At 36.4% G+C, this 24,615-nt stretch overlaps 4 protein-coding genes across 6 annotated transcripts; 1 reads left to right on the top strand and 3 right to left on the bottom strand.

Annotated features, from left to right (window-relative positions):
- Window positions 1-1,064: 1,064 nt before the first annotated feature.
- LOC128027330 (transmembrane emp24 domain-containing protein 9-like) lies at window positions 1,065-4,616 on the bottom strand. Its single transcript, XM_052614869.1, has 5 exons — window positions 4,394-4,616; window positions 3,785-3,885; window positions 3,573-3,698; window positions 2,630-2,776; window positions 1,065-2,539 (listed from the first exon to the last, which is right to left on the bottom strand). The coding sequence occupies exons 1-5, from the start codon at window positions 4,599-4,601 to the stop codon at window positions 2,390-2,392; spliced, it is 732 nt and encodes a 243-aa protein (XP_052470829.1). The 5' UTR covers window positions 4,602-4,616; the 3' UTR covers window positions 1,065-2,389.
- Window positions 4,617-7,073: 2,457 nt separating this feature from the next.
- lman2 (lectin, mannose-binding 2) lies at window positions 7,074-12,614 on the bottom strand. Of its 2 annotated transcripts, none has more exons than XM_052614863.1 (8): window positions 12,391-12,614; window positions 11,450-11,568; window positions 11,251-11,368; window positions 10,988-11,070; window positions 10,080-10,241; window positions 8,251-8,365; window positions 8,049-8,168; window positions 7,074-7,962 (listed from the first exon to the last, which is right to left on the bottom strand). In XM_052614863.1, the coding sequence occupies exons 1-8, from the start codon at window positions 12,575-12,577 to the stop codon at window positions 7,802-7,804; spliced, it is 1,065 nt and encodes a 354-aa protein (XP_052470823.1). In that variant the 5' UTR covers window positions 12,578-12,614; the 3' UTR covers window positions 7,074-7,801. The 2 variants fall into 2 exon arrangements, with proteins under 2 accessions (XP_052470823.1, XP_052470824.1); XM_052614864.1 differs by lacking the exon at window positions 10,988-11,070 and adding an exon at window positions 10,869-10,948.
- A 1,027-nt stretch (window positions 12,615-13,641) lies between these two features.
- On the bottom strand, window positions 13,642-19,866 carry LOC128027321 (5'-3' exonuclease PLD3). Of its 2 annotated transcripts, none has more exons than XM_052614852.1 (11): window positions 19,246-19,866; window positions 18,002-18,925; window positions 17,041-17,228; window positions 16,771-16,954; window positions 16,512-16,626; window positions 16,262-16,389; window positions 15,814-16,017; window positions 15,368-15,507; window positions 14,648-14,813; window positions 14,466-14,565; window positions 13,642-14,230 (listed from the first exon to the last, which is right to left on the bottom strand). In XM_052614852.1, the coding sequence occupies exons 1-11, from the start codon at window positions 19,246-19,248 to the stop codon at window positions 14,025-14,027; spliced, it is 2,358 nt and encodes a 785-aa protein (XP_052470812.1). In that variant the 5' UTR covers window positions 19,249-19,866; the 3' UTR covers window positions 13,642-14,024. The 2 variants fall into 2 exon arrangements, with proteins under 2 accessions (XP_052470812.1, XP_052470813.1); XM_052614853.1 differs by having other exon boundaries at window positions 17,041-17,225; window positions 19,246-19,865.
- A 147-nt stretch (window positions 19,867-20,013) lies between these two features.
- Window positions 20,014-24,504, top strand: LOC128027324 (integral membrane protein GPR137). Its single transcript, XM_052614862.1, has 8 exons — window positions 20,014-20,322; window positions 20,795-21,400; window positions 21,476-21,525; window positions 21,623-21,863; window positions 23,146-23,289; window positions 23,374-23,502; window positions 23,825-23,940; window positions 24,029-24,504. Exons 2-8 carry the CDS (start codon window positions 21,056-21,058, stop codon window positions 24,120-24,122), a joined length of 1,119 nt encoding a protein of 372 aa, XP_052470822.1. The 5' UTR covers window positions 20,014-20,322; window positions 20,795-21,055; the 3' UTR covers window positions 24,123-24,504.
- Window positions 24,505-24,615: the final 111 nt, after the last annotated feature.

Below are 24,615 nucleotides of genomic sequence, written 5' to 3'. Positions count from 1 at the left end.
CTTTTCTACGAATCGGTTCTTTCGAACAGTTTATTTTAGTGAACCGTTTAAAATGATTCAATGACTATTTTACGCTTTCGCAGTCACCGACTTTCCAAATTCCCATAGAACATTACACGTATCATAACAGCTTCATAGTAGGCACAAAGCACATATTGCGCAAATAAAGGGTTAAATTTAGTTCCACGTGTTTTAAGTTTGTAAATGACATCTTAAATATGTTTTTAGAAAATAAATAAACTTTGTATTTAAACAATATAATTACCTTCATTAGCGGAATAAAGCAAGTTTTTGCACGTGTAAATAAAATTCGTAGACCAGCTAGGTGATACGATTCAACCGATTCACTGAAAAGATTCGAAAAAAAAGAGTTGATCACTAATCGGACGATGCTGATGTAATTCACATAGACAGTAAAATAAATAAAATTCAGTAATTCAGCTATAACAACACAATAGCTCTTTGCATTGATAGCCTAGTTAGTAAAATAATTATCTTACCTCAAATTAATTTTTTGTTTGAAGTTTAAAATCTTTATGTCTAACGATATCCTCCTGAGAACCATATTTTTTTTGCATTTTATTATTATTATTTATTACATATAGGTTTGAGCATATTAAACAAATGGAGAGAGAGAAAGCATTTTCTAAAATACAGTATTTTATTTTATTTATACAGTATTATCTATTTTTTATTTCCTTTGTAGAGGACGCCAAGACTAGGTTACTTGAAAAATAAATAGAAATGACATTTTTTATTTCATCAATCAGTTTTTATAAGTTTCAGGCTATTTTTAACATGATCATATTTCCCTAAGAGAGCTAATTTGTTAATAATGTCAATATCAGTCATATTTAAAGACCAAGGAGAGATAACGTTTATGATTAAACCTCCAGATTTTTGATAACCCTAAAAAGCCACAATTTTGCTCTGTACAGAACACCTGGCTTCAAAATGTAGTCTAAAAATTCACTAAAACATAATAGCATTAATCAATATGGCCATGGTGTGTCACTTTAATTCCTCAAATTTCTTATGTTACCCAAACAATTATGTAGACAATGTTGGGGAGAGTGGGAACCTTTATTTCTGAGTGCAATTATTGGGTATATTTCTCACCAACAAATCTTTCCCTCCCTTGTCCCTACATAAAAACTAAACCCATTTCCCTGTAGCTGCTTATAAACTAAAATGACAAAGAAAAAAAGGGATAAACCATACAAAAGTGATGGCAAAGCAATGCAGTAAACAATAACCAAACAAAACAACATGCAGTCTTCTTTTTTTTTTTTAAATACAACATTATGACACAGCTCTGGTAACAAAAGGCATGGTACCTTTTTAGATTTACAGTGTAATCTGGGCAGATCAATTTAAGAGTGAATAAATCATTGAAATCAAACATGAGTTCACAACAGGAAAAAATATGTGATAAATATGATCATATTTATGTGCAAGATGTCAACAGTTTTAAAGGAAACTAAGAAAAACAGTAGATAACAGGGATTTAAGCATTCATGGAAAATACAAAACCTTTTGATATTATTTATTTCAATGTGCCAAATACTCATAATTAAACATTTTACCTTTTGATAACTACATTTTGCCATTTATGTATATATAAACGTTTTAAACGTACATATTTATACACAATCACTGAGGTCAACATCAAATTGTAGCTATCAAAAGGGAAGAAGGCCTAATACTAACATGATCTGAGTGTTCTCGACCGCAGTGATGCTCAACCAAAAATAAAACACGGGTACAGAAGAGAAAACATTAACCAATCGTATAAAGAATACAAATTTAAACACCAAGCAACATTCACTCGGAGCAAAACTTTAAATATCATACTAATTACTGCATAACCAAACAACAGAATACATTTACACCTGCCACCAGGATAAACGTTGTTTTCTAACTGTTTAAGCAAATAATCCAAAATCTCATTTATGAAAAAAAAAAGAAATCATGCTTGCAGCCCAGTTTAATAATGTCTTCATCAGCCTTCTGAAACACGTCAAATATTCTTTTAGCAAGTTATGGGGTTATAAAAAAATGGTAAGGCAACCACTATGCATTAATATGCATCAAGTAAACTACTTTTGCTGAGTGTCTATCCCCTCCAAACAGTAACAAACTGTAATGCGTTTCAGAACAGAAACTAGGTTCACATTACATGGGGAGTGGCGCTGAAACGAGCAGCTTAAAACAAATGTCAATGCAGGATAAAAACGGGGCATTTAGGGAGGGAACTGAACTGAGAGCATGTTGACTTTTCAGCAGTCTTGACCACACATGAAGCAGGCCATCTTCAAAATGTTGTGTGTACTGTATCAACTGACAAGCACAACTTTAAAAAAACAACAAAAAAAATTCAAATACAGTTCTATACTAATTTCTTGGCCTCAAAGAAGCTCTTCAGATGTCTCATTTGCCAAAACCCGATGGCCACCAGGATCAGCGTCTGGACGATAGACCACCACAGCACTCTCTGATTGGTGCTCTCGCTGGTTTGTCTGAAGCGCTCCTCACGATACTAAAAGAAGAAAGAGATTCAGATTGGGATCACTCTAGTGCACAGACGACAGAAAACCCCATGTTCAGTCACTGGTGTCGACTCTCATACCCTCTGATAGTTCTGCTCTTTCTGGATCTGATCCACCTGCTCCATCAGCTGTCGCACTCTCAGCTGCAGCTCCGTCAGCTTGTCTTTGGCAGCGATTTCTGCGTAGTTGTTTGCATGCTCGCCAACTTGGATGTCCAAGTGAACACGCTATATTGAAAAGCGAAAGCTTTCTTAATAGGTAGCCAGTCAATATTAGATTGTGCATTACACCATAAATTATATATCTCTAATTATGTTTGAATAAAGATTTACATTTTTCATTCATTAGAATGTGCTGTGTTTAATACTTTTTCTAAGCAAAAACAAGGACCATCATACCTTTTTACCATGATTTACAGCAGTGACCCACTAAAATGTCATTCCGTGTAACAATAGCTCATATTTCAAAAACTGTCAGGCATGTTTAGCGAAAGAATCGTTAGATTAGATCACAATGCAGCCTAAATGCAGCAAACTAATTCATTCTTATTGTAAAAATGTTACCAATCTTCGCCACTATCCTTCAAACCACTAAGCTTTACCCATTTATCAGCAAGCTTTTAATACATTAAAGTGTAATAAAATGTAGTATGATCACCTCTCCTTCTTTATATTTTAATAAATATAGGTCAGAAGTATGTTGCTTTATTTTTACATAGACATGTGTAGAACCATACTTTGTTTTCACAAAAACTATTTGAAAAACTAAAGTAGACACTTTCCTTGAATTAGATACGTTTTCTATGTGTGTTTTTTATAATAATAATTCATATATATATATATATATATAATTTAATTATTCAAAATGTAAAAAGATTAACATATTCAGTTCCATGCAATATTTTTTTGTAAGTTTGTGTCAAATAAATTTGCAGTGTATTCTCCAATATTTTACTTGTCTCAAAGCATATTTACAAATAAAGTTGAAGTAGACTAGAAGAAGCGATGCACAAAATGAACTCACAAGCATGCCTCCAGCAAACAGAGCAAATTTGGAGGAATTTGAGTGCAAGCAGATCTGATGCTCTCCAGGTGTGTGTGAGGTGAAGATAAACCTGCCCTCAGATCCATACTGGCGGGACAGGATCACCTGAAACACACGCGCACACACACACAAAAGATAAGCAAATGAGAACATACTGCACATTTATTACAAAACCTTTATTACAAACAGACCTTCTCATCAGGATCTTTCACTTCCACAAACATCCCCAGTCCTTGAGTTGCAGGCAAATACTCTTCTTTCTGCTTGTCATAGAGCTGGGTTCGGTAGTTACCTGGTCAAGACAGATTTACAACGTTGGAAGGAAAGAAACAGAAGTCATTTCATAATAATCCAGTGACACAAACACACTTAGCATAGTAAGTTATTATAGAGTAAGGAGTCAAATGCTCTTGGTGTTGCACTACATAAGGTCTCTTGGATATTCAGTATATTTAAACATCAGATTGTTGTCTCATAATTCACAGTTTCATCTAATTTAGCTAGTCCAGCATGATGGATCACTGTGGTATTGCCTTAAGAACGTTATTCAATGTTTAAGAAAGGCTTATGAGTTAATATATCTGCTTTCTCAGTCTCGCCTGGTAATGCCTATTAAAATGTTAATTTGTCTAAGTTATGGTAAAGCCAAGAAAAAGCTCTTTTTAACTTTATTTTTGTCTAGTTGAAGTCAAGCTGTTTATTAACGAGTGAACTCTAAGTTACTTGACAAACCTGCTAGTTAGCATTAGGCTAAGCATTAACGTGCACTACAGGATTGGCTTCTTGTTTCTCCTACTCACCTATGATCATGGTTTCGTCCGGTATTTCTTCTATGAAGCATTTCTTTTCAGTCTCGCCGATATGAAAATACAACGCAGACACGAAACTGTTGTAAATGTTTAACAACAACACCAAATAAACTGTAAACTGCATTCTGATTGCCACCATCTTGACACTGCAGGTGAAACGCTCACTGCGCATGCGCAGCGCCAGTGCCACGTAACCCATCGTCGGCCACCGTCCAATCAGAAAGCGGAAAGTGTGTTCCCGCGGTTGCTCGTGGTCAGTGTAGTTTTTAACTGAGTGAATCGAATCTTTTGAAATTTTTAATATGATTTTAGTTCATCATGGACCCGTCTAAATCGTTACCCAAGCAAGTGGCGACATAAATGAGCATTAACTTTGAGCTCACATTCTTCATAAAACGTTTAGAATGTGTTTTTTAACGGTGAACTCTGTTACGGTTTAAGTTGGGATTAGCCCCAAATAGGCCTATGAGTCTGCAAGACGTGTTTTTTAGAGTGTTTGCCACTGTGGTGTTTGCTCATTTGTGATACCTCCATATGACGTTTCCTATCACACGTCAAATTAGAATGTAGCCTATGTAAAACTGACGATGCTTTCCAGATCTTTAGCAGACATCTTGCAGACGTATGTGTGACATGAGCGCCACAAAGAGTTTAAGAATTAATTTGATTTATTTAATTTTCCTATTTTACTGTGAGTTGCATTTTTCGACTGTCAGTCAGGAAGTAAAACTGTAAAAGCTAAGTATTTTCATTAGGCTGGATGAAGAAAGTGATAAAAATCTATATTTTCAAAAAGTTGTTAAACATTTTGTTGACTGAAAAAAAGACTATTATATAAAATTAAGCTAAATTGAAAATTAATTCACATTTTCAGGCAGGAAATCCTTGACGTGTGAGCACACTGATAATTACTTCACACAAATTGTATTTTGAAATGTCTGTAATTTTGCAGGAAATATCTCAGACATGTATATATCAGTGACTAGACATCTGAATATAAATATTACAATACAAACTGGCACTATATTTACTGTATTAAAACTTAAAATTCACCATGCATCATCTTGCAAATGCTTGGAAATAAGTTCACAAGCAGTCAGTTTATTTCTCTGAATCATTTGTGATTTTAATTTTCTTATGTTCTTTTATTTGCCAACTTCCACTTGAATTCTTGCATAACATGACACTACATGTTGAACCAGATGTTGATTTAACCAGTAATTTAAGTTGTTAAAACCATCAAAACAGTCAGTTTATATACAATATTCCAGCCATTCTGACCCCTCAGCTCTGTTAAAGTGTGCAGAGAGGGTCTCATGGCTATGGTTTTGTGACTTTTGAACACCACCACGATGCAGGAAATACCTTAGCGGCTCTGAATGTGTCAGAGCTCATGGACAAACCGATGTTAATCATGTCGGGCCAACACCAAAACATGATTATTAAGGTCCTGTTAAGGCAAAATGAAAGCAGGTCTCTTGACAGGCGAGTAGTAGACCGGACTGAATCCATTGAGCAATCATGGGGGGGAAAGGGTTGGCAAATACTGTGAAACTTATTTTAAGACAGTCATGACTCATGAGCAGCTCAGGTAGCTTGCTTGGCATCAGTCTGTTGACTCTAGCATGCACAGAGAGCTTTATTAAGAGCCTAGAGGACAACAATATGGCTCTAACATGGAACTTTCTGTCATGAAAAAAGACAGGATGGAGCACATCAATGACGAGCCCTGCGAAGTCCAAAACTGCGAATCTAATCACCACTAATATAGGACAGAAAGAAGAAAGGTGTGATTCTTCAGTTTACCTACATGGTGATTACTCAACACTGTACATATACCTATCCCTTGTGCAAAAAAGATAGAGAGATAAATAAATAGTGGACATTTTATTTGTTTTGTCCGATGTCAAAAAAAATGTGTTCATTAATGTGAATGTTGCATGTTAGACATGCAGCTGCCCTTTGATGTTTTTAATAATAAAGACTAATAATGTTGACAAAAAGTGAAAAATTATTCACTGCCCGACACACTTAGCCTGTTGCGGTAACTCTTTTATTATTATATGCTTGTATGTTTTCAAGCTATATTTAGTTCAATTCAAACATTAACGACATGCAACAAATGTATTTGTTATTCATGAGTAATTCCTTAAGTACTTAAAATGAAATTAATAATTAAATACAAATTTGTATTAATGTGTTATTTGAATAGTGACGGTTTAAGGTGTGAGAAGATGCTCATTTAATATTCCATATACAGTCAACATAGTCCATGTTTTTTTTTTACAGTTTAAGATTTTTTTTTAGCAAGATGTTTATATAGTTTCACATTTCTACTCACATAAGTATATTTTGGGATGAAACTGAAGTTTCTTGAGACAAACATACATCTTAATACTGCTTCACAATGTGTATTCGAAAACTATTCGAATTTGTAACTCTTCCTAATATCGACATGTTGTCCAAAAACCTTGTTGGTGACACTTTTTTTATTACACCAAAATATTTTGCAGGATAAATAATTATTTTGGTCCATGAATTTATTTATTTATTTTTTTTGGACACTAGTAGTTTAATATGAGTAAATTGGGTCATAAGTGCAAAATAATTTACAAATAAAAAAAAGGTACTACAAAAAATGAAAACAATGAAAACTTATATTTAACAAGTCGACTGTTATAACTGCTTTATTTTCTCACCAAAAACACTTTTAGAGTCTCTGCCCATTTAAACGTGAACGTCTTTCAGAAACAGCTGTTAATTAGTGCAATGCGATAATTTCAAACAGACGCGCAAAACATTAACAAAGATTAAAAAAAAAAAAAAAAGATGAAAAAAAGGCTGAACTCGTTACACTGCAGTTATAAAATAACCAATGGTTCAATATTTTCAAAACGCCCATGGTTTAAAAAACAAGGCACAAACATTATCCTGTAGAGAGAAGGGCAATAACTTCAAATATTAACATTGATTTGATCAATTTCAGAGGATACCTTTCATCAGTCCATTAAAAATCCTCTTAAGTAAATCATACAGTTTCATCAGCACTCCAGAGCAGAAACAATGCGTGGATGGAAAAGAAACACAGATAAAGCGTTAAAACAATAAAAAAATAAAACCACCATGGATTTAGAGAATGAAGCTAAATCAAGTGTATAAAGTGTATACACAAAACTGAAAATGAACTACTGTAGTAGTATGCGTACTTCAAATCAGAAAGATCAACTTAAAAAAAAAAACGTTTAATTGAAGCCACAAATCCCATTCTTTAGAATCAAAGCAGCATTCCTTCCAGTCGAGCAGTTCAGTAACATCCACATGTACACAGCCGTTCAAAATTCACATTAATGCTTTTTTCTTTCGCCTACAATCTCCAGAGTTCTTTGAAATCCTAGTTTTTTAGTAGAACCTCTTGTTCCTCTCTTGACGCTTCTGAAATACCACGGCGCCAACAACGCCACAAACCACGATTCCCAGCAGAGCGCACAGCAGAAGCAGAAACACCTTCCAGCCAGTGAGGGGCGTGCTCCGGAAATTTCCTGTCGGGTCATCGATATTATCTGTTTTGTGGGAGAAGATGTGAACATGAAAAGCATGTGAATAAAAAATCCTCCTGCTAACAGTTTGAATAGGTCAGTGTTGTTACCTTTCGGTGACTTGAGGAGACTGACACTCGGCTCGATCTTCGTCCAGTCCTGGCTGTCCTCCTCAGGAGAGTGCTCTACCATCAGCTGGTACATCTTCATAGAGATGATGTCGTGGTTATCTGCGCAGAGCAAACCGTATGAGTGAGGTCTGGCAAGAGGACTATTGTGGACATCTAGGGGAGATTTATTAGTAGCTCTTACCGGAAAGATCTCCTGTGGCTGCAGATGCACCAAAATAGTATCCTGTCGGGAGACGGACGCCTCCAAAATCAATGCACTCTTTCCAATCGTTCCTGTCATCCACATCTATCATAATCTGTGGAAACACAACATAGCTGTTGCACACTTCTATACAAAAGGACTCGTATCATTAGCATCCACAAAAATGGTCATCACTGCTTCAGCGCCAAAATGAAACGGTCAGTAATCACTAGTATAAAACAATATACAGTTCAAGTATAAATTAAATTGATCAAAAATGATAGTAAAGATATCTATGTTACAAAAGATTTCGATTGCAAATAATCTTTCCATGAATGTTCTTCATCAAATAGGATTAATAAATGCTTTTAAAAATATATTTGTTAGGTCATGAGAACTATTGTGGAGCCTAATTGAAAAGTTTTTATTCATTCAGTCTTTAATTTTTTTTAACACCATGTCAGGAGAAAGGCCATCTTTAGGGATGCACCGATCATGATTTTTCATGGCAGATTCCAATACAGATTTTTTTACAAGCAAACTTGCAAATTCCGATATGGATTTCAGATTGTTTTTTCTTTAAGCAACAAACAAGAAAGAAGGAAAGTGTGCATAAACAAGATGTTTATTTGGTATTTAATAGGCCAAACTGGCTTTTGGCTATTGAAAACAATAACCATAACCATCTGAAATTAACGGCAGTAACTGCACAGTAAGTAGCCTACATTCAATACAAACATAAATGTTTCAGACGTCAGCATTTAGTTTTTAAAATGTGTTGAAACTACATTGAACTGGCCTTAAATAAAAGATTAACTGTAACCATGTGAAATTAAAGGCATTAACATAGTTCTACAATCCAAACAACACAATCAACACACATTAAATAAAATGTTTCTTAATCAGCATTTGTTTTAGTTTTTAAATTTGGTTTTAAATAAAAAAAGGTATTTACCAGTGAGACTTAATAAAAGTATGCTATATAAATACATTATTCCAAAATGTTAAAACCAAATAATGTTGGTGCGAATAAAACAAAGATGCAAAGTATTTCATTTGTCCAATTAAATTTAAAAAAAATTAGGGTAATGATTCACATCTATATTTGTTTACTTGAGCCAATGAAAAATAAATAACTATTGGCTCAAGTTAAAAAAAATATAGATGTGAATCATTACCCTAAAATGTTTTAACTGGATGAATGAAACACTTTTTTCAGTGTGCTACAGCAGGTGATTTTTAAATCAAATTAAGTCTATTTCATTTTAAGGTAAAATAAAAAATAATCATCCTATACAGAACTGACACTTACTTCTGTTTTTCAAATGTTTATGCAAGTTCTACTTTACAAAAAAATTAAAAATAAATAAAAAGCATTTCAGTTTTGTCACAGTTTAGTCCGTTTCGTTTCTCATCCAACACGTGAGAAGTTGAGCTGAACATCCCTTCATTAGCTATCTTCATTGCAAAAATAGTCATACAATAAATACAAAAACAACAACAACAACTAAGACATTTAAGGTTAATACTAAACAAAAATAATCTAAATTATTTTCTAAAATACATTTTGGTGATATAAAGTCTATTTACGTTAAAAACTGTACAGTCCAACTTAATGTAACGTGTTACCGATATGTTTTTTGAGCACCAAATCATATTACAATAATAATGTGACATTGAAGACTGGAGTAATGGTCGCTAAAAATTCAGCTTTTCCATCACAGAAATAAATTACCTTAAAAAATATATTAAAATGGAAAACCTGTGGAAAGTCTATGTTTTTTAGACTTTCAAAAACTCATTGTATTTGCATTTACAGAGTATCTTACCGTGAGTCTGCCTTTGGAGTATCTAATGGCCAGGTATGTGTCATGATCTTTGTTCCTGATTTCCACAGAGCAGCCTCCCAATTCAGTGGAGCGACCGTCTTTCCCATGATCGTACGGCAAGGAGCCATTATTCACCATCGCAGAAATATAGGGAAACGAGCGCTAGAGGAATAAAGAATATGAATCAAGTTCATCACATTGACTTCTGCCTATATGTGTGACAGACAAAATTGATGTAAATTACTAAAGGATGGTATTTTGTACCCTTATCCAACTGTTCCTGAATCAGCTTGTGTGAAACAGAATGATCTTAATTCATAAAAAGGTCACTGCACTCTACTAAACTCAAAACAATAAGCACTGTATGTACTTTTTATGAAATGCTTCAACGACAAATAATGAATGATGAGGGCAGGGAAATGACTGAACCATATAACGCAGGCAAAACAAAGAAAGCATTGCTTGTAATGTTTGGAAATAAAAAATAAATAAGGGAAGGGATAGTTCAAATAAAAAGACATTCTTCTCTACACCTAGGGCATATTTCTCAGTTTGACATCAAATGCATATAATCATATTCAAACTATCCCTTTTAAAGCAGTTTCCACGCAAGGATAAGGGCGATGACCGGAAGCTGCACAAACAAGCCAAAAATCCAGAATTCCCATAAATACTAGCTTTTCTGGAAATGGATATCTTCATATCTCAGGTTTATCTGACAACGACAAAGCAAAGCTTTCATTCAGATGAAGGTGCAAACACACAAACATTTCACATCTCTCAACTCACATCCGGAGCCTCATCGTTAGGGTATGTGTCTATAAAAATGGCCAACCCTTGGAAGTTGGCACTACTGCCAAACACGGTGCCTGCAGAGAAAGAAGGACCCGTGAGTACGGCGCACTTACATCCATTCCTTGCAGATCATTACGGAAGGTATCCACAAAAATAGCCAGGCCTACAAAATGGTCTTGGTTTCCAAATACTGGGCCTAAATGAAAGCATGACACAATCAACTGCAGGGAAGACAGACAGACTTGCAGATGGATCACACTGGACTACACACACATACAGCAGACAGCATTATAACTCATTACATCACAATTCATGAAATGGTCGAGAAAGTGCTTCGAACGGGATCTAAACCTTCAGTTTTCCTTCACAGATTTACCAGTATGTAGCCTGTCTTTCGTGTACCAAATGGCAAAACCATCTCCATGGAGGAGATTCTTTCCTGATCCATGAATTTTAAATTGCACATGCATCTCCCAATCCTTTAGATGGCAGGGCTGCAGAGAGGGGGAAATGAACATTACTCAACTTTAGTTTTGGATTGTTTGGCTTAAGATTTTCAGTTCGGCTTTACTCACCACTGTATTCCAGATGGAGCCCTGTTTGCTCCTCTCATCCGGAGTCAGACGCACATACTGGCTGGTTACTAAAGTGCTTCCCCAAAAGTCCCACTGACTCGATGGACTCGTTCCAACACCTGATGCAAGACACAATGATTAGTCATTTCTGCAAAAAAATGTTTTATAGTGTATTGACACGTTGAGAGCGATGTGAAGCTTATACACACACAATTAATATTTAATGCGTTATTTATTGTCATGTGTCTATATCGTTTCAGTTTTAATATACAGGCATCCTGCAATACTGGAAACACTTTCAGCATTTTTACAGTAAGCTCAGTTTTTAAAGTAAACAAAATTAGATTTTTTATTTTTTTATTACAGTGCATCTGGAAAAACATTCAAAGTATTAGTATTGAATAAATTCTTTATGATATAAAACGAATACAAAATATTTTGTATCTGTGAAACTGCTGCTGTGTGACTTTTTGTCATAAGATACTCTTTAGGTCTTCCTCACATAATGCTGGAGAACGAGATCATCAGGTTTAGCACAAACTGTGGAGTAATCGTGTGCTTGATAATGAAATAATGTACATTTTCAGCTTTTGTTCAGATATTTGTACCCCAATTAACTTTAAAAGAAAAAAAAAGATTTGTCAAAGTCTTAACTAGCCAATATTTTATTTTTAATTAAATACTATACTGATAGTTTGCATGCTCTCCCTGGGAAGCCGGATTTCTTTTCAACCTGCCCTATAAAAGCAAACTGTCCTCACCTGTTCAAATAAAGGCTAACTAGTTTTGTTTACACTGAGTTGTCACTGTAAAGACTCGACTGTAGTCTATTATATCCCGTGTTACACGTTCCCAATAAAAGACATGAAGCCTTACATTACAAAGTAACATCCTAATGTAACTCGTGCTCGTGTCTGAGCAGGGCTGAAGGAGATACTCACCCTGATAGGGCTTGATGAGCGAGTGCTCCCGCTTTAAGTGCTCCGCGTTCCCGTCCGTTATGTCGGAGGAGACGGAGGAAAAGTGGAGTAGCCATAAAAGCAGCAGTATTCTGTGGCACACCGGTATTTTATGGGTTACACTTGTTTGAGGGTGAAGCCATAGAGCTGGGCTTCTTTCTCGTGCCATTTTTAACGTCTTCCTTCCTTCACTTCCTGCGAGGAGACGCGGGCTGTGTTTCAAAACCTAGTGCGCTGCCTGCCTAGACAGCATATCTGAGACTTATTAGCGCCATATTTGTGAGTTATGAACCTTTTACGAAAATTAACCACGACTGTATTATTACTACTACTACTACATCCTACTACTACAAAAAAAAAATAAAAAAAAATAAAACCTTTATTTGTAGTATTTGTAGTTTGTTAACCGTAGTTTTGCCACACAAACCAAATACAAATCAGTCGGCCAAAAAATAAAAAATAAATAAAATTTTATAAAACAATGGTTAATTTAAGTAAGGAGCTCACTTTGTTTTAAGACAACGTTTTCTTTTTTTTCATGTTAATTAATTATTTGCTGATTAATAAAATACTGTTTATTATACACATATTTGAAAGGAATTGTGTTGGAGTCCAACATTAACTTCTTAAATTATCAATAACACTGAACAAGTATCAGCTTTCAAATTGTGTAAGTTTTAATACTAAATAATAATAATAATAATAATAATAATAATAATAATAATAATAATAATAATAATAATAATAATAAATACCGTTTGGCGCACATAATTTGGCGTAAATCGTAAAATGTACAAGTAGTGCTTCAGTTAAAGCCAGTCATATATAGATCAGTGGTTGCGACCAGCTTTGATCTCACATGTAAACAAACCAGCGCACAATACAGTTGAATGGGTTTAAGCAGGATAGACAACAGCTTCATTATTCATGCATTTAAAGCATTTTTTGGGGGTAAACATTACAGCATATTATGCAAACATTATTACGTTGATGACATTTATTCCGGTTTTCTTAACCCTCAGGTAGGCCTATTGCTTAATTTGACCATAGAGCTTAACTATTTTTAAGCTAAATAATTGTTGTATATTTTATTTTATATTTTAGTTATATTATATACACATACATATATACACACACACACATATAAATATATAAATACACACACACACACACAGAGTATAAAGTACCTTTGAAAAATCTAAATGAAATATGAATAACATCAGAGCACGAGCATTTTCTTACTGAAAAGGCAGTTTAATTTGAAGACAAACTTTACTGTCATTACAGCCAAGGCACCTATTACAACAATATTTCATTTACATGCATGTTTAACCAGTTCAACATAAAAAAATCAGTGCTTGCTCAAGGATCTTGTCCTTATTCTGGCAAATGTCACATAATGCAAATATACAATAAATGCACTTAAAAAAAAAAAAGAATTTATATATGCCGCATTTATAACAAACATTAAAAATGCACAGCATCCTTCTGGCAAATACATAGATCATAAATAAGTTATCAGTAGGCAGGAATGCCACATGGATGGGTTTTTTGGTTTCTGATGTTTTTATTTTGTTGAAACATAGTGCATAGCAACCAATAAAGAGCGTGGTTTATTATGTAAGCTTTTTTCCGCTGCAGTGCTCCGCGTGAACATCAGTGAGGGTTTGAGCGTATTCTGAATGCCAATCCCTCTGGAAAACCTCCTGCATCTGGCTCTGAATGGTTTGCTGGCCCTGCCCTACTGCAGAACCTGTCTGATTCACGACAAGCCCAACCCCGGCCGTCTGGGTGAAGTAATTCTCAGACCAGTTGGAAGTTCCTATAAAACACAATATAACAATCAATCATCATAGTTGGATTATAAAACTGATATTCACTTGATTCCAAAACTCATATTCACAGCGATTCATTTGTACATGTAAACATTGGCTGTTTCTGTTGGCAGGGTTTTTATGATGCATCACCAAACCTGCCGTCAGTCAGGTTGCTGGACTATGAAAAAGCATGCAAGTAAGATCATGCTGTGAAATGGCGAGAGGAAACGGCGAACACACCAATGTAAACAACTCGGTCAGTCACCATGTACTTGGCATGGTTGACACGTGCAAACGGGATCCTCTGCTGCTCTCGGGTCGACGGCACCTCAAAAACTTTCTGTGAAATAAATAAAACATTTTAGACAGCTGGATAAAAAAAAAAGTCATTCAGAAGATGTACAGAGCACACAGAAACGTACAGCATGAATGTTGCAGCTCAGAGGGGGCTTGTTGAGGACCGATAAAGACTGGAGGAAAACAAACATGGCACCAGGAGAATGACTCCAACAACTGACCAGCAGCTTCACCTCGACACCTCTCGTACAAGCTGCCTCCCGCAGGGCCGAGTCGATGACAGGCCAAAACCTACACGACATAAGACACTGAAAATCATGGAAAACATCACAATAATCTTTCACATGCTTTATAAACTATGTGCATTCAAATGTATTCAATTTTCAAAATTACATCCAGTGTTTTTTTTATTTTTTAAATGTCTTAATAATTTGTATTCCTTTTTAGTTTTAGTTATCTTTCACATGCTATGTAAACTAGGTAAGCTATTAAACAACATGTACATGCAAATATTACCCCACTGTGTTATTTTAGTACAATTGAGATACTATTTCACTTTTTAAAATATATTTTGAATTATTTTTTATTTTTGTTTTCCATTCTTATTTTAAATTCTGTCAATTTTTCTGTCACTTTGTTGTGTGTTTTTTTAAAATGTATGTCATTTTTTTTTATACATTTTTGATTCAAATGTAATTTTATTTATTTTAGTACATCAAGAAAAAAAAAATTCTGCTTTTGAAACGAACTAAAACAAAATAATATAAATTTTAATTAACTATAATAATCCTACAATAACTGTAATAAACTACAATAAACAATAATTATCAATTGGTAAAGATTACCGAATGGGCTCGGTGAACTGAGACATGGGAAGGTAATCCATCACAGACACATAGATGAAGCGCTCAGCATCAGCGATTACTGACAGGATGCTTGAGAGATCGTCAGAACGGCCATGTGATGATAAAGGAGGAGGGGAACTCTACAAGAACAAGTCAAAAACCCTCATGTGATATTAAGAACACATTTCTGCACACGATAAAATGCAGATGCCAAATGACGAACATAAACTGACCATGCAATGTATTCATTAAAAAGCACAATTGTTCTTAGGGATGAATATGACAAAAAGACAACATTTCTACACAATATGTTAAATTGACAATCAGTGAGCAAACAAGGCCAGAGAATGAGTGGAAATGTGAAAAGATTGAATAAAATGATTATATAATTAAACAAAAACCAGACCATGCAATTGAAGTCAACTCGTGAGAGAAACACAACTCACAGACAAATAGACACGTGCAGGGACACCGTTGAATTTAACAGCTAATGGGTACTTAGAACTGGAGAGGGCGGAGAAACGGCCCGGCCAGAAAGGAGGTAGAGAGCCATTCTTCTGAGCTCCAATGTCCCAGTACATGTCAAATATCCGTGAGGCGTCCTGTGCCAGACAGCTGCAGTCTTCCACAGACACGCCAACCTCTTTCACCTATTAGAAACATTGATTATACTTCTATACTTTATGCATATATATTTTTAAGGACTGATTATTAATACCCATTGCAATATTACAAACGAATAAATTGCACTGGATAATACATAAAATTACTTAAAATTAAATAAATGAAATAATAAAATCAAGACCTGCATGCATATTTGCATGTCACACCAGAAACCTTTCGTCCAGTCAGATAATGCTGCACAGTGTCACTAGAGTTGGATTTTGGTTGTACCTGGGAAAGTGAACGCCAATCCATGTTTGCGCTGCCTAAATACATGTGTTTCTTATCCACAACCCATAGTTTGGTGTGCAAAATGCCTCCAGTGATGCTTTGCAGGTCAACTCCCCTGACCTCAGCCCCTGAGAGAAAGCACAAAGCAAGAAAACTAAAGTATAAAACATCCATTCCAAACTGTTCACTATTCTCAGTGTATTCGTTTTCACATGCTGCATGCAAATGTGCAATAGGCACGCTGTTGTACCTGTTGCCACCAGTTCGTCTGCGTCTGCAATGTATGACTGAGGGGCGTTTACAGCAATCTTCAACTTCACTCCATTTGGTTCCAGTTGCTTTAGTCGTTCGAACACTTTTTTGCCCTATAGAAAGGATATCTATGAACTGCCTTCTCATATAATCAGAATCAGTATTTTCCAATCAGATCATATGCAATGTTTAACAAAGGTTTTAAAGACTTCAGAGAACATTATTCAACACAGTAAAATGTCCACAACAGAACATACCAGAACTGACGAGGGCTCCGTAAGGCCTAGGTCTGAATCACGGAGAGTGAAATAGAAAGCACCGATGTGGACAGAGCGGTTTGCTTTGTTTAACAGATGAATCCAAGTGTCTGAAATGCTCGGCAGGTGTGGCGAGCCGGAAGGGAAGCTGAGGCCCTCAGGGACACTCTCAACAAGAGTAAGCCTGATTAGGGAGCGTTAAGTAACACATTAACATCTCAAACTCACCATTTAAAGACTTCAAAATATGAAAGGGACCTGTTTCCTCACCTACAGTCAGATATGCATGTCTCTTGAGGCATCCAGAAACTTTCCAACCAGTGCAGCTCCAGTTGTGACATCAGGTGTGACACAGATTTAGGGACTCCATACTGCCAGACGTGCGATGCAAATCCACCCAAAAGGAGGAGAATGGTGGGCAGGAGACAGAAAAGGGAAAAGCTCCTTCCTTTTGTCTGCTAAAACAATAGAAAACTGGTGATATTCAATTAAAACAAACAGACTTACTGTTTACTTATGCAAACATCTTTCAAACAATATACATGTGATGAAATGACTTGTGAGTGTTTAATGTCACATATCCTCTGCTGAAATTCTGTCGTGTTTTCATGGTGAAACAAATGCTTGTCAAGGCAACTAGTCTCAGAAATTTGTTTACGTATGCAAATAAAAAAAATCTGAGAATCAAATCAGAGAAAGACATTCTGGTCTGTATACATGGGTTGTACTGCAATATTTTATTTTCTTCCTTATTATTTTTGCCTTGTGAAAACATCTTAACATTTACTTGAGGAGCAAAATGACTCGTGATATTAACTCTTAACTTCAGTAAAATTTATTAAATTATGGAAGTTTATGCATAATCCAAGATAAATACCTGGGGTGTGACGGGGAAAGAAAAATGAACGTAACTATCGTATTTCATTTTGTTTCTCAGTTAAATGCATCTTAGATATTTGTACTGGAAAACAAAATTAAGAAACTAATTTTTTTTTTTTTGCAGTTTGATTCCTTTTTTCAATGTAAACCACTGTATTATACAACAGGAGAAAATTGCATGTCTGTTGACTTAGAAATGTAATAACACGACTCTCCTCAACAAGCATGTGCTGGATGAAGTTTAATAATTAGGATTAGAGGTTTGTTGAAATCTGTATAAACAATAGTGTTCTTCTTTAGCAAACACCATTCATTTTGTACATCACATGTTAGGAAATATGATCCACCTCACCTTGGAGGCTGTACACGGTTTGGTCTTGTTTTTTTTTTTGAGTGAAGTATCTGCAGTTTGGCTTCCCTGTTGTGCTTCTTTAAAGCCTTTTTTACTTTCTGAAGGTTCCTGGATCTTAGTAGTTTCATCTTGACCACTAAGTATGGATCCATCATCCTCATCTGGAACACGTTCCACACATTTCACATCATTCGCTGTTATGCTATTTTCTCCTGTCCAGTGTGACTGGGATACACCTCCTTTTTCAAAGTCCTCTCGCAAAGTATCTTCTTCACAAGCTTGATCAGATGCTTCATGCTGATCAACAGAAGAGCATGAGCTCAGATCCTCTACGACGGCATCCTGCGCCGACATCTGCTCATCTTCTGAGATGATTTCTCCGCTCGCGGTTTCAAATTCAGAAACAGGCTCTAAGACAAGATCAGAGGTCTCATAGACATTCCTGAGTGGGGGTCGTTTCAGTGACATATCAACCTGATCAGAGTGATCAGAGTCTTCTGTAATCTCAGGTGTTTGATCAAGACCTTGATTCACCTTCGGAGCTAAAACAGAGGAGGCGCGACCCAAGATATCACCTTGAGGGAGAACATCAGCGAGGCTTGTGTGTAAACGAACCGATGGGACGGGCAGGCCTTTTTCTCTCCCTCCAGATCCTAACATTTTCACTCTTCCAGCCTCCGTAGAGCCAGCTCCCTCTTTCTGGCCCGGCCGGATAGATCCATCCGTCTTCGGTGATGACTCTGCAGTCTGGACGGTGACTCGCTTGCGGCCCACGGAGCTTTGAAAGGTAGGGATGCGGGACAGCGGTGCTCTCCCTGATTTACGGTGCTCCTCCCCATCCTCCTTCCTCTCGAATGCTGCTTTCTCGTTCTCTTCTTCACCTATCAAATGTTCTGCTGACCTGAAATGTACATCCTCTGGTTCCTATAGCATAGGAATAATATAATGCAATATAATGCAAAACATTATATAATACACATGTAATGTATATGTAACTCATACACGATCTTCATATGCATGTTATTAGCTATTATTAAATGTAAAGAGTATATTTAAGCTGCAGATAGATAGATAGACTGTATAATAATCTCTATTTCCCTTTATCTCTGGTAAAGAGAGTTACTTAAATAGCAATTACTGAAACAAACAAATTGACTTTCAGATGATAAAGGAATCGCTAAAGGAAACTTTTTAAACATTTATCTAGCAAGTTTGAGACTTAAGTTAGCAAGCAAGCTACTCACCATGACCACAGACGAGACTGTACTCTTTCTACTCTCAACTTATCCGTGAAAAGTAACTATTTTTAAAATAAAAATGTGCGAGCACAATGTCTGACGAAACTGTACGGGGAGATAAACTTGTTTTTAAGTTCAGTTGGACGGCTGCAGTTGAAGAGAAGGAGGTTTGTAAGGGCGATGCTGTTGTCTCTGTCTGCGACGTGGCTGCAGAACTACAGAACACAGTGCGGTACAGTGAAGAAAAGAGAGAGAGAGAGAGAGAGAGAGAGAGAGAGAGAGAGAGAGAGAGAGAGGAAGAAGAACCTCGCCTACTGAAGCTATGATATCATACGATACAAACCACCTCTGACTCACAGCCTGTGAATCTGTATCTAACGTTACTGCTGCGAAACATAACAAATAACAAATACATTTTGTAAAGTGTTACCAATAAAGTTATGAAATGATATGCTCATCAATTAGCTTACAGAGGGGTAGCCTACATGTGTAACCAATAATTTTGATATTTAAACCAGAATGCTGATTTGCGCGTCAGAAGGTTTATGTAATGAAACACAGGTATAAAAGATGATGAGAGGCAGATAAATTGAACTAAGCGCCGTTTCCTGTTTTCAGTGCAGCGCGGTTAAACAATGGGCGTTTTTTCATGATTTGTCTGCTTCCTGCACTGCAAACCACGCCCACTGTTTTGTAAACCACGCCTACTGTGTACTACCCTCAGCCTACAAAACCACGCCCACAAAGTCAGCCCACTAATGCTGCTATCAGTTTTCGAGATAGCGGAACTCTCTCCGTTCCTCTTTCCTCTCACGTTAAAACATTTTAATCTTTAAAACCCTTCAGTACTTCTAAAATTTAAGTGAGGAGGAAGTCCGATAAGTGGGCGTTCCCTGTGGTGGGTGTGGTTTCGCAGGAGCAGGAAGACTCCTTTGTTTACGTTTTTCACATAGCATGTGACGTTACAGCTAGACGTCGCCAACAGCGATGAGTCGGTTTGATAACGCAGTGCATAAACAAGTGATGAGGAAAAGGATTTATCGGCTTTGTTAAGTCGATTACATGGTTTTAGTCTACTGTAAGGTAATGTTGAATATAATTGAGTAACTTAATAATTGATATAGCTTTTATTTATGTCAAAACCGGTCCGATCTGTGAACTAGCACATCGATTTTAAAATCAATCTAGCAACGTTAGCCACTCAGCTAACGTTAGCCACTTTAGATCACTCCAATGTCAGATTAAGACAAATGTTTGACTGTAAGAATTAGTTAAACAGTTTAAAACAATTATTATTACTATTATGTGCGGTACAGTCTATCCGGTTGATGAACAACAGCTATAGCGAATAAATAAATATGTCATCGCGATTGTCAAAAATCATAGTCACATTTTAATAATACACAATAAATGAATGGTTTCAGACAACATATGCGTTTGTTTTCGTTCCGGGAGACGGCGTTCTTGATATCAGCGTGAACGTTTTTTTGTTGTTATGTAAAACCTGGTTGTGTTGACCTCAGCTCCATTTAATACTTTCCTTTTTATTTTGCAGGACTCATTGATTGATTGATTCGGGGAATTCTGAGAAAAGACACTGCAGACGTTTCATCGTGTAGTTTGATCTTGGCTTCATCATATGTGACAGAATATCACATAGTAACTGATGGTGCACCGGAATCTCGTTTTTCCTTTTTCTTGATATGATTTATCTGATTTTATTTCAGTTTTGCTTTATTTTATTTGAAAGCTTTGGTCTATTTTGATCATTTTAACCTTTTTTTTTTTCCTTTTTTTTCTTACATCTATCATCATAATGCACATTCCGGTTCCACCTTCGCCCATAAAACCCGCCGTGGCCCCATCAGTACAGCTGGGGGTCACGGTTCTTTACACTTGTCTTTATGGGGGTTTGTTTTTAGTCGTATACGTTCAGCTTTGGTTGCTGTTACTCTACCGGCATAAGCGATGGAGCTACCAGAGTATTTTTCTGTTTCTTTGCCTGTTCTGGGCAGCGCTTCGCACAGCACTCTTCTCGTTTTATTTTCATAATGCCCTTGCGGCCAACCTCCTGCCCACTCCAGTCTACTGGCTCCTTTACTGCTTCCCAGTGTGCTTACAGTTCTTTACCCTGAGCCTCTTCAACCTTTACTTCACTCAGGTGAGACAAGTTATAAAGAAAGATGTTTGATGAGAAAATAGTCCACTCCTTAATACCATTGTTTCACTTTGACAGGAGCTGCTCAAAGTTAGAAGCGTATTCAGTGTTGAGCCCAGGAAAGGACTGTGAGTTGATTTCCATAATAGCATGTTAATGGAAATCATCTGATTATTTGTTTAATGAGAATATTGTATGTGTGTGTGTGTAAACTTTGACTTCTAGATGGGTGGCACGGTGTGTGTATGCCAGCATGAGCGTCATCTTCCTGTGTGTCAATATAGTTTGCGCAAGCCTCGGACAGCATGGCTCTTCCGATGGAGCTGGAGACAATACTTGGAGGCTGGTTCTGGTTCGGGTGCTGGTTAATGACCTGCTATTCATTCTAGAAGCTGTGTGTCTGGCCACGTCTCTGCTCCTCTTAACTCGGTCCTCGCACCCTACCACTCCTTATACACGCAGTAAGGTACTTAAAGAAATAGCACCCAATCCTCTGATGCTCTGCAGTGAATGGGTGCCGTCAGAATGAGAGTCCAAAACCGCTGATAAGTCACAATAGTCCACAAGTAATTTACACCACTCCAGTCCATCGGTTAACATCTGGTGAGGTAATAAGATGAGTGATTGTAAGAAAAAATCCATCATTAAAACTTTAAACCATGGCTTCTGGATGAAATACGAGTTTGTAATCCATAATAATGTGTCCACCAGTGAAAAAGTCCTTCACCTGTTGTTCTCTCACATCAAAATCCACTTTTTTTTCTTTCTCTATTGTAAATTATACTTGATCTGTGCATATTTCTCTCCTGATTCAGATGAAAAGACTTCTTCACTGGAGAAAGCAATGTTATGGAGGACTCATATTTTATCAGAAAGCAATTTTACCAAGCTTAAATTTAAAATGCCTTAATGGTGCTGTATTTAGGATTGACACTGAGTGGTTGAACTAGGTATTACAGTTCAAATTCAAAATATTGGAGAGTTTTTTTCACCCGGTCCCTCCTCCTCAGATTTGAGGCACATGCATGTTGCCAGATTGACGACACAAACAGTAACATGTGCACTTGACAATTAATAAAATGAAATACGCTGTGTTATCCGCCAATTTGCAACCCGGGATGCCGAAATACAGTTGGGTAAACTAGCAGTGGGTGGGTTTCACAAACCAAAACAGAGACAGACATTCTGGGTTGGAACGCACATTTTTAAAGGAGAATAACTGACTATAGCATTGTTTTAAAGATAAACAAGTATTTTAATTTAGCATGTTGCTTAAATATTGATATGCAAACATATTATGGTATTTTTATGCTTTAGTAGAGTCAAAAACTTATATACAGTACCTTTAATAATTAATTTGTTTCTATAAACTTGCAGCTTTCCGCTTTAATAGACATTAATTGATGGACTGGAGTGCTGTGGATTACTTGTGATGATTTTATCCGCTGTTTCAGCAAATTTTCATTTTTGTGTGAAATATTCCTTTCACCTCAAAGGGTAGTTGCAATCCACTTTTACTTCTGTAATATGAAATATTATGATATAGTTTAAAATTACTTGGATAACAGCTTCTGCTAAATAAATGATTAAATGTAAATAGAGTCAGTTTTGATTCGATTTGATGTTGACTGTAACATTTACATCCTTTATGATCTGCTGTATCATTTTGAATTTTATTTGCCACTCATGACAAACTTTGGGACCAAAACAGGTTATTTGCAGCTATTTATTTCGTCTTCTGCTTGCAGGGGCTTTGTCGGACTGTGGTGCTGGGGGCAGGTGTCATCTTGCTCTTCTCTAGCAGGGCATGCTACAATCTTGCTGTGCTGGTTTTGTCTCAGAATCATAAAGTCGAGGCGTTTGACTATGACTGGTACAACATCTCTGATCAGGTGGGCAGTTGCTCTTCATTGGTTGCTGATGGAAAGGTGTTCCTGTCACCGGTCAGTTTGTGATGTTCGGTGTTGTTTTCAAAGGCTGACCTTCAGAGTGAGCTCGGAGACAGAGGCTACATTATCTTCGGAGCTGTTCTCTTTATTTGGGAGCTGCTTCCTACCAGCCTGCTCATTCTCATCTTCAGAGTTCGCCAGCCTCCTCAAGAAAAGGTCTGCTGATTATGCATTTTTCATTGTCTATTCCATTGGTTTGTTAATACACTTCCGTTCAAACGTTATAGGTCAGTTTTCTTTGAGAAATAAATATTTTATTTGATCAAGAATGCATTAAATTGGTTAGAAGTGACAGTAAATATATTTAAATAGCTACAAAAAATATATTTTTTTTAAAAAATTGCTATTCTTTTGAACTTTGCTTTCATAAAATAAACCCGAAATAAGTATTAAAGTATATCAAAATGATTTTTAGTGTAGAAATGCAATCCACATATGAAATGCATCACAAAAATGAGTGTCACGTCATTTATTTCAGAACTGCAGCCCAGCGATGTGCAACACACGAGGCTCGCGCTCATATTTCTTTGACGATCCTCGTGGAATGGATGACACAGGTGCTCTCTGGAGTCACAGCATCAATCCTCACAGCAGGTAATCAGGCTTTACAGCAGCTCAGATAAGAGCAGCATGTGGAATCATTAATGATAAAGTTATTAAAACTGAGACTCTGGACCAACAGCTGGTTTGGATCCAGTGAGACGACTCCACTCCTCTTCAACCGGACTCCGCAGAGCAACCAGCACCACTCTCTCTACTCCACTCCTCAGACCTGAACGCTACGCAAAGCTGCAGAGATCTTCTCTGACCTTCTCAGGCGATAGTACAGCATTACCTCTTCCTGTGGAGTAGCTCATTGGGTTTGTTTGCACTAATATTCATCAGAAGCATCTGTACTTCTGAAGTTGCACCTTGACTTTTGACTAGTTGCTTGTGATTAAAGGGACCAGTTGGCAATTTTCTTTAAGGAGTAAAGGAAGAGTTATAACATTTACCTTTTCATCATTTATAAGCGTAACCTTAATATGTATTAACATTATTTTTGTGCAAAAAGATGATATTCTATTTTAAATGGTGCATACAGAAGCAATACTTTTGGTACTAACCTTGTGCTCTGATATTTGTCAATTTATCTGAATAAAAAAAATTATTTAAACAGTTGCGCTTGTTAATTTTCTGTTTACAAATGTATGGTGCACTCAGAATTTGTATTTTCAGAAAATACAGAAAAAAAAATCTGATTTTAGAAATTTTATATTTGTGAAAATA

This window comes from Carassius gibelio, chromosome A14 (genome assembly GCF_023724105.1).
Source record: "Carassius gibelio isolate Cgi1373 ecotype wild population from Czech Republic chromosome A14, carGib1.2-hapl.c, whole genome shotgun sequence".
Classification (NCBI taxonomy): Eukaryota; Metazoa; Chordata; class Actinopteri; order Cypriniformes; family Cyprinidae; genus Carassius; species Carassius gibelio.
Note: the sequence above shows the minus strand (reverse complement) of the source record. Positions and strands in the feature narration are given on the sequence as shown.

Coding starts and splice junctions, on each gene's coding strand:
- LOC128027330 (XM_052614869.1), bottom strand. CDS start 4,601: ATGGGTTACGTGGCACTGGCGCTGCGCATGCGCAGTGAGCGTTTCACC. Junction 3,699..3,784: donor TGAAAGATCCTGATGAGAAG/GTCTGTTTGTAA, acceptor CGTGTGTTTCAG/GTGATCCTGTCCCGCCAGTA. Junction 2,540..2,629: donor AAGAGCAGAACTATCAGAGG/GTATGAGAGTCG, acceptor TTCTTCTTTTAG/TATCGTGAGGAGCGCTTCAG.
- lman2 (XM_052614863.1), bottom strand. CDS start 12,577: ATGGCACGAGAAAGAAGCCCAGCTCTATGGCTTCACCCTCAAACAAGT. Junction 11,569..12,390: donor GCTCATCAAGCCCTATCAGG/GTGAGTATCTCC, acceptor GTCTTGCATCAG/GTGTTGGAACGAGTCCATCG. Junction 11,071..11,250: donor GAAAGACAGGCTACATACTG/GTAAATCTGTGA, acceptor GCTTTCATTTAG/GCCCAGTATTTGGAAACCAA.
- LOC128027321 (XM_052614852.1), bottom strand. Junction 16,390..16,511: donor AGACGAACTGGTGGCAACAG/GTACAACAGCGT, acceptor GCTTTCTCTCAG/GGGCTGAGGTCAGGGGAGTT. Junction 14,566..14,647: donor TGAGCTGCAACATTCATGCT/GTACGTTTCTGT, acceptor TTTATTTCACAG/AAAGTTTTTGAGGTGCCGTC.
- LOC128027324 (XM_052614862.1), top strand. CDS start 21,056: ATGCACATTCCGGTTCCACCTTCGCCCATAAAACCCGCCGTGGCCCCA. Junction 21,864..23,145: donor CTCCTTATACACGCAGTAAG/GTACTTAAAGAA, acceptor TTCTGCTTGCAG/GGGCTTTGTCGGACTGTGGT. Junction 23,941..24,028: donor AGCATCAATCCTCACAGCAG/GTAATCAGGCTT, acceptor CTGGACCAACAG/CTGGTTTGGATCCAGTGAGA.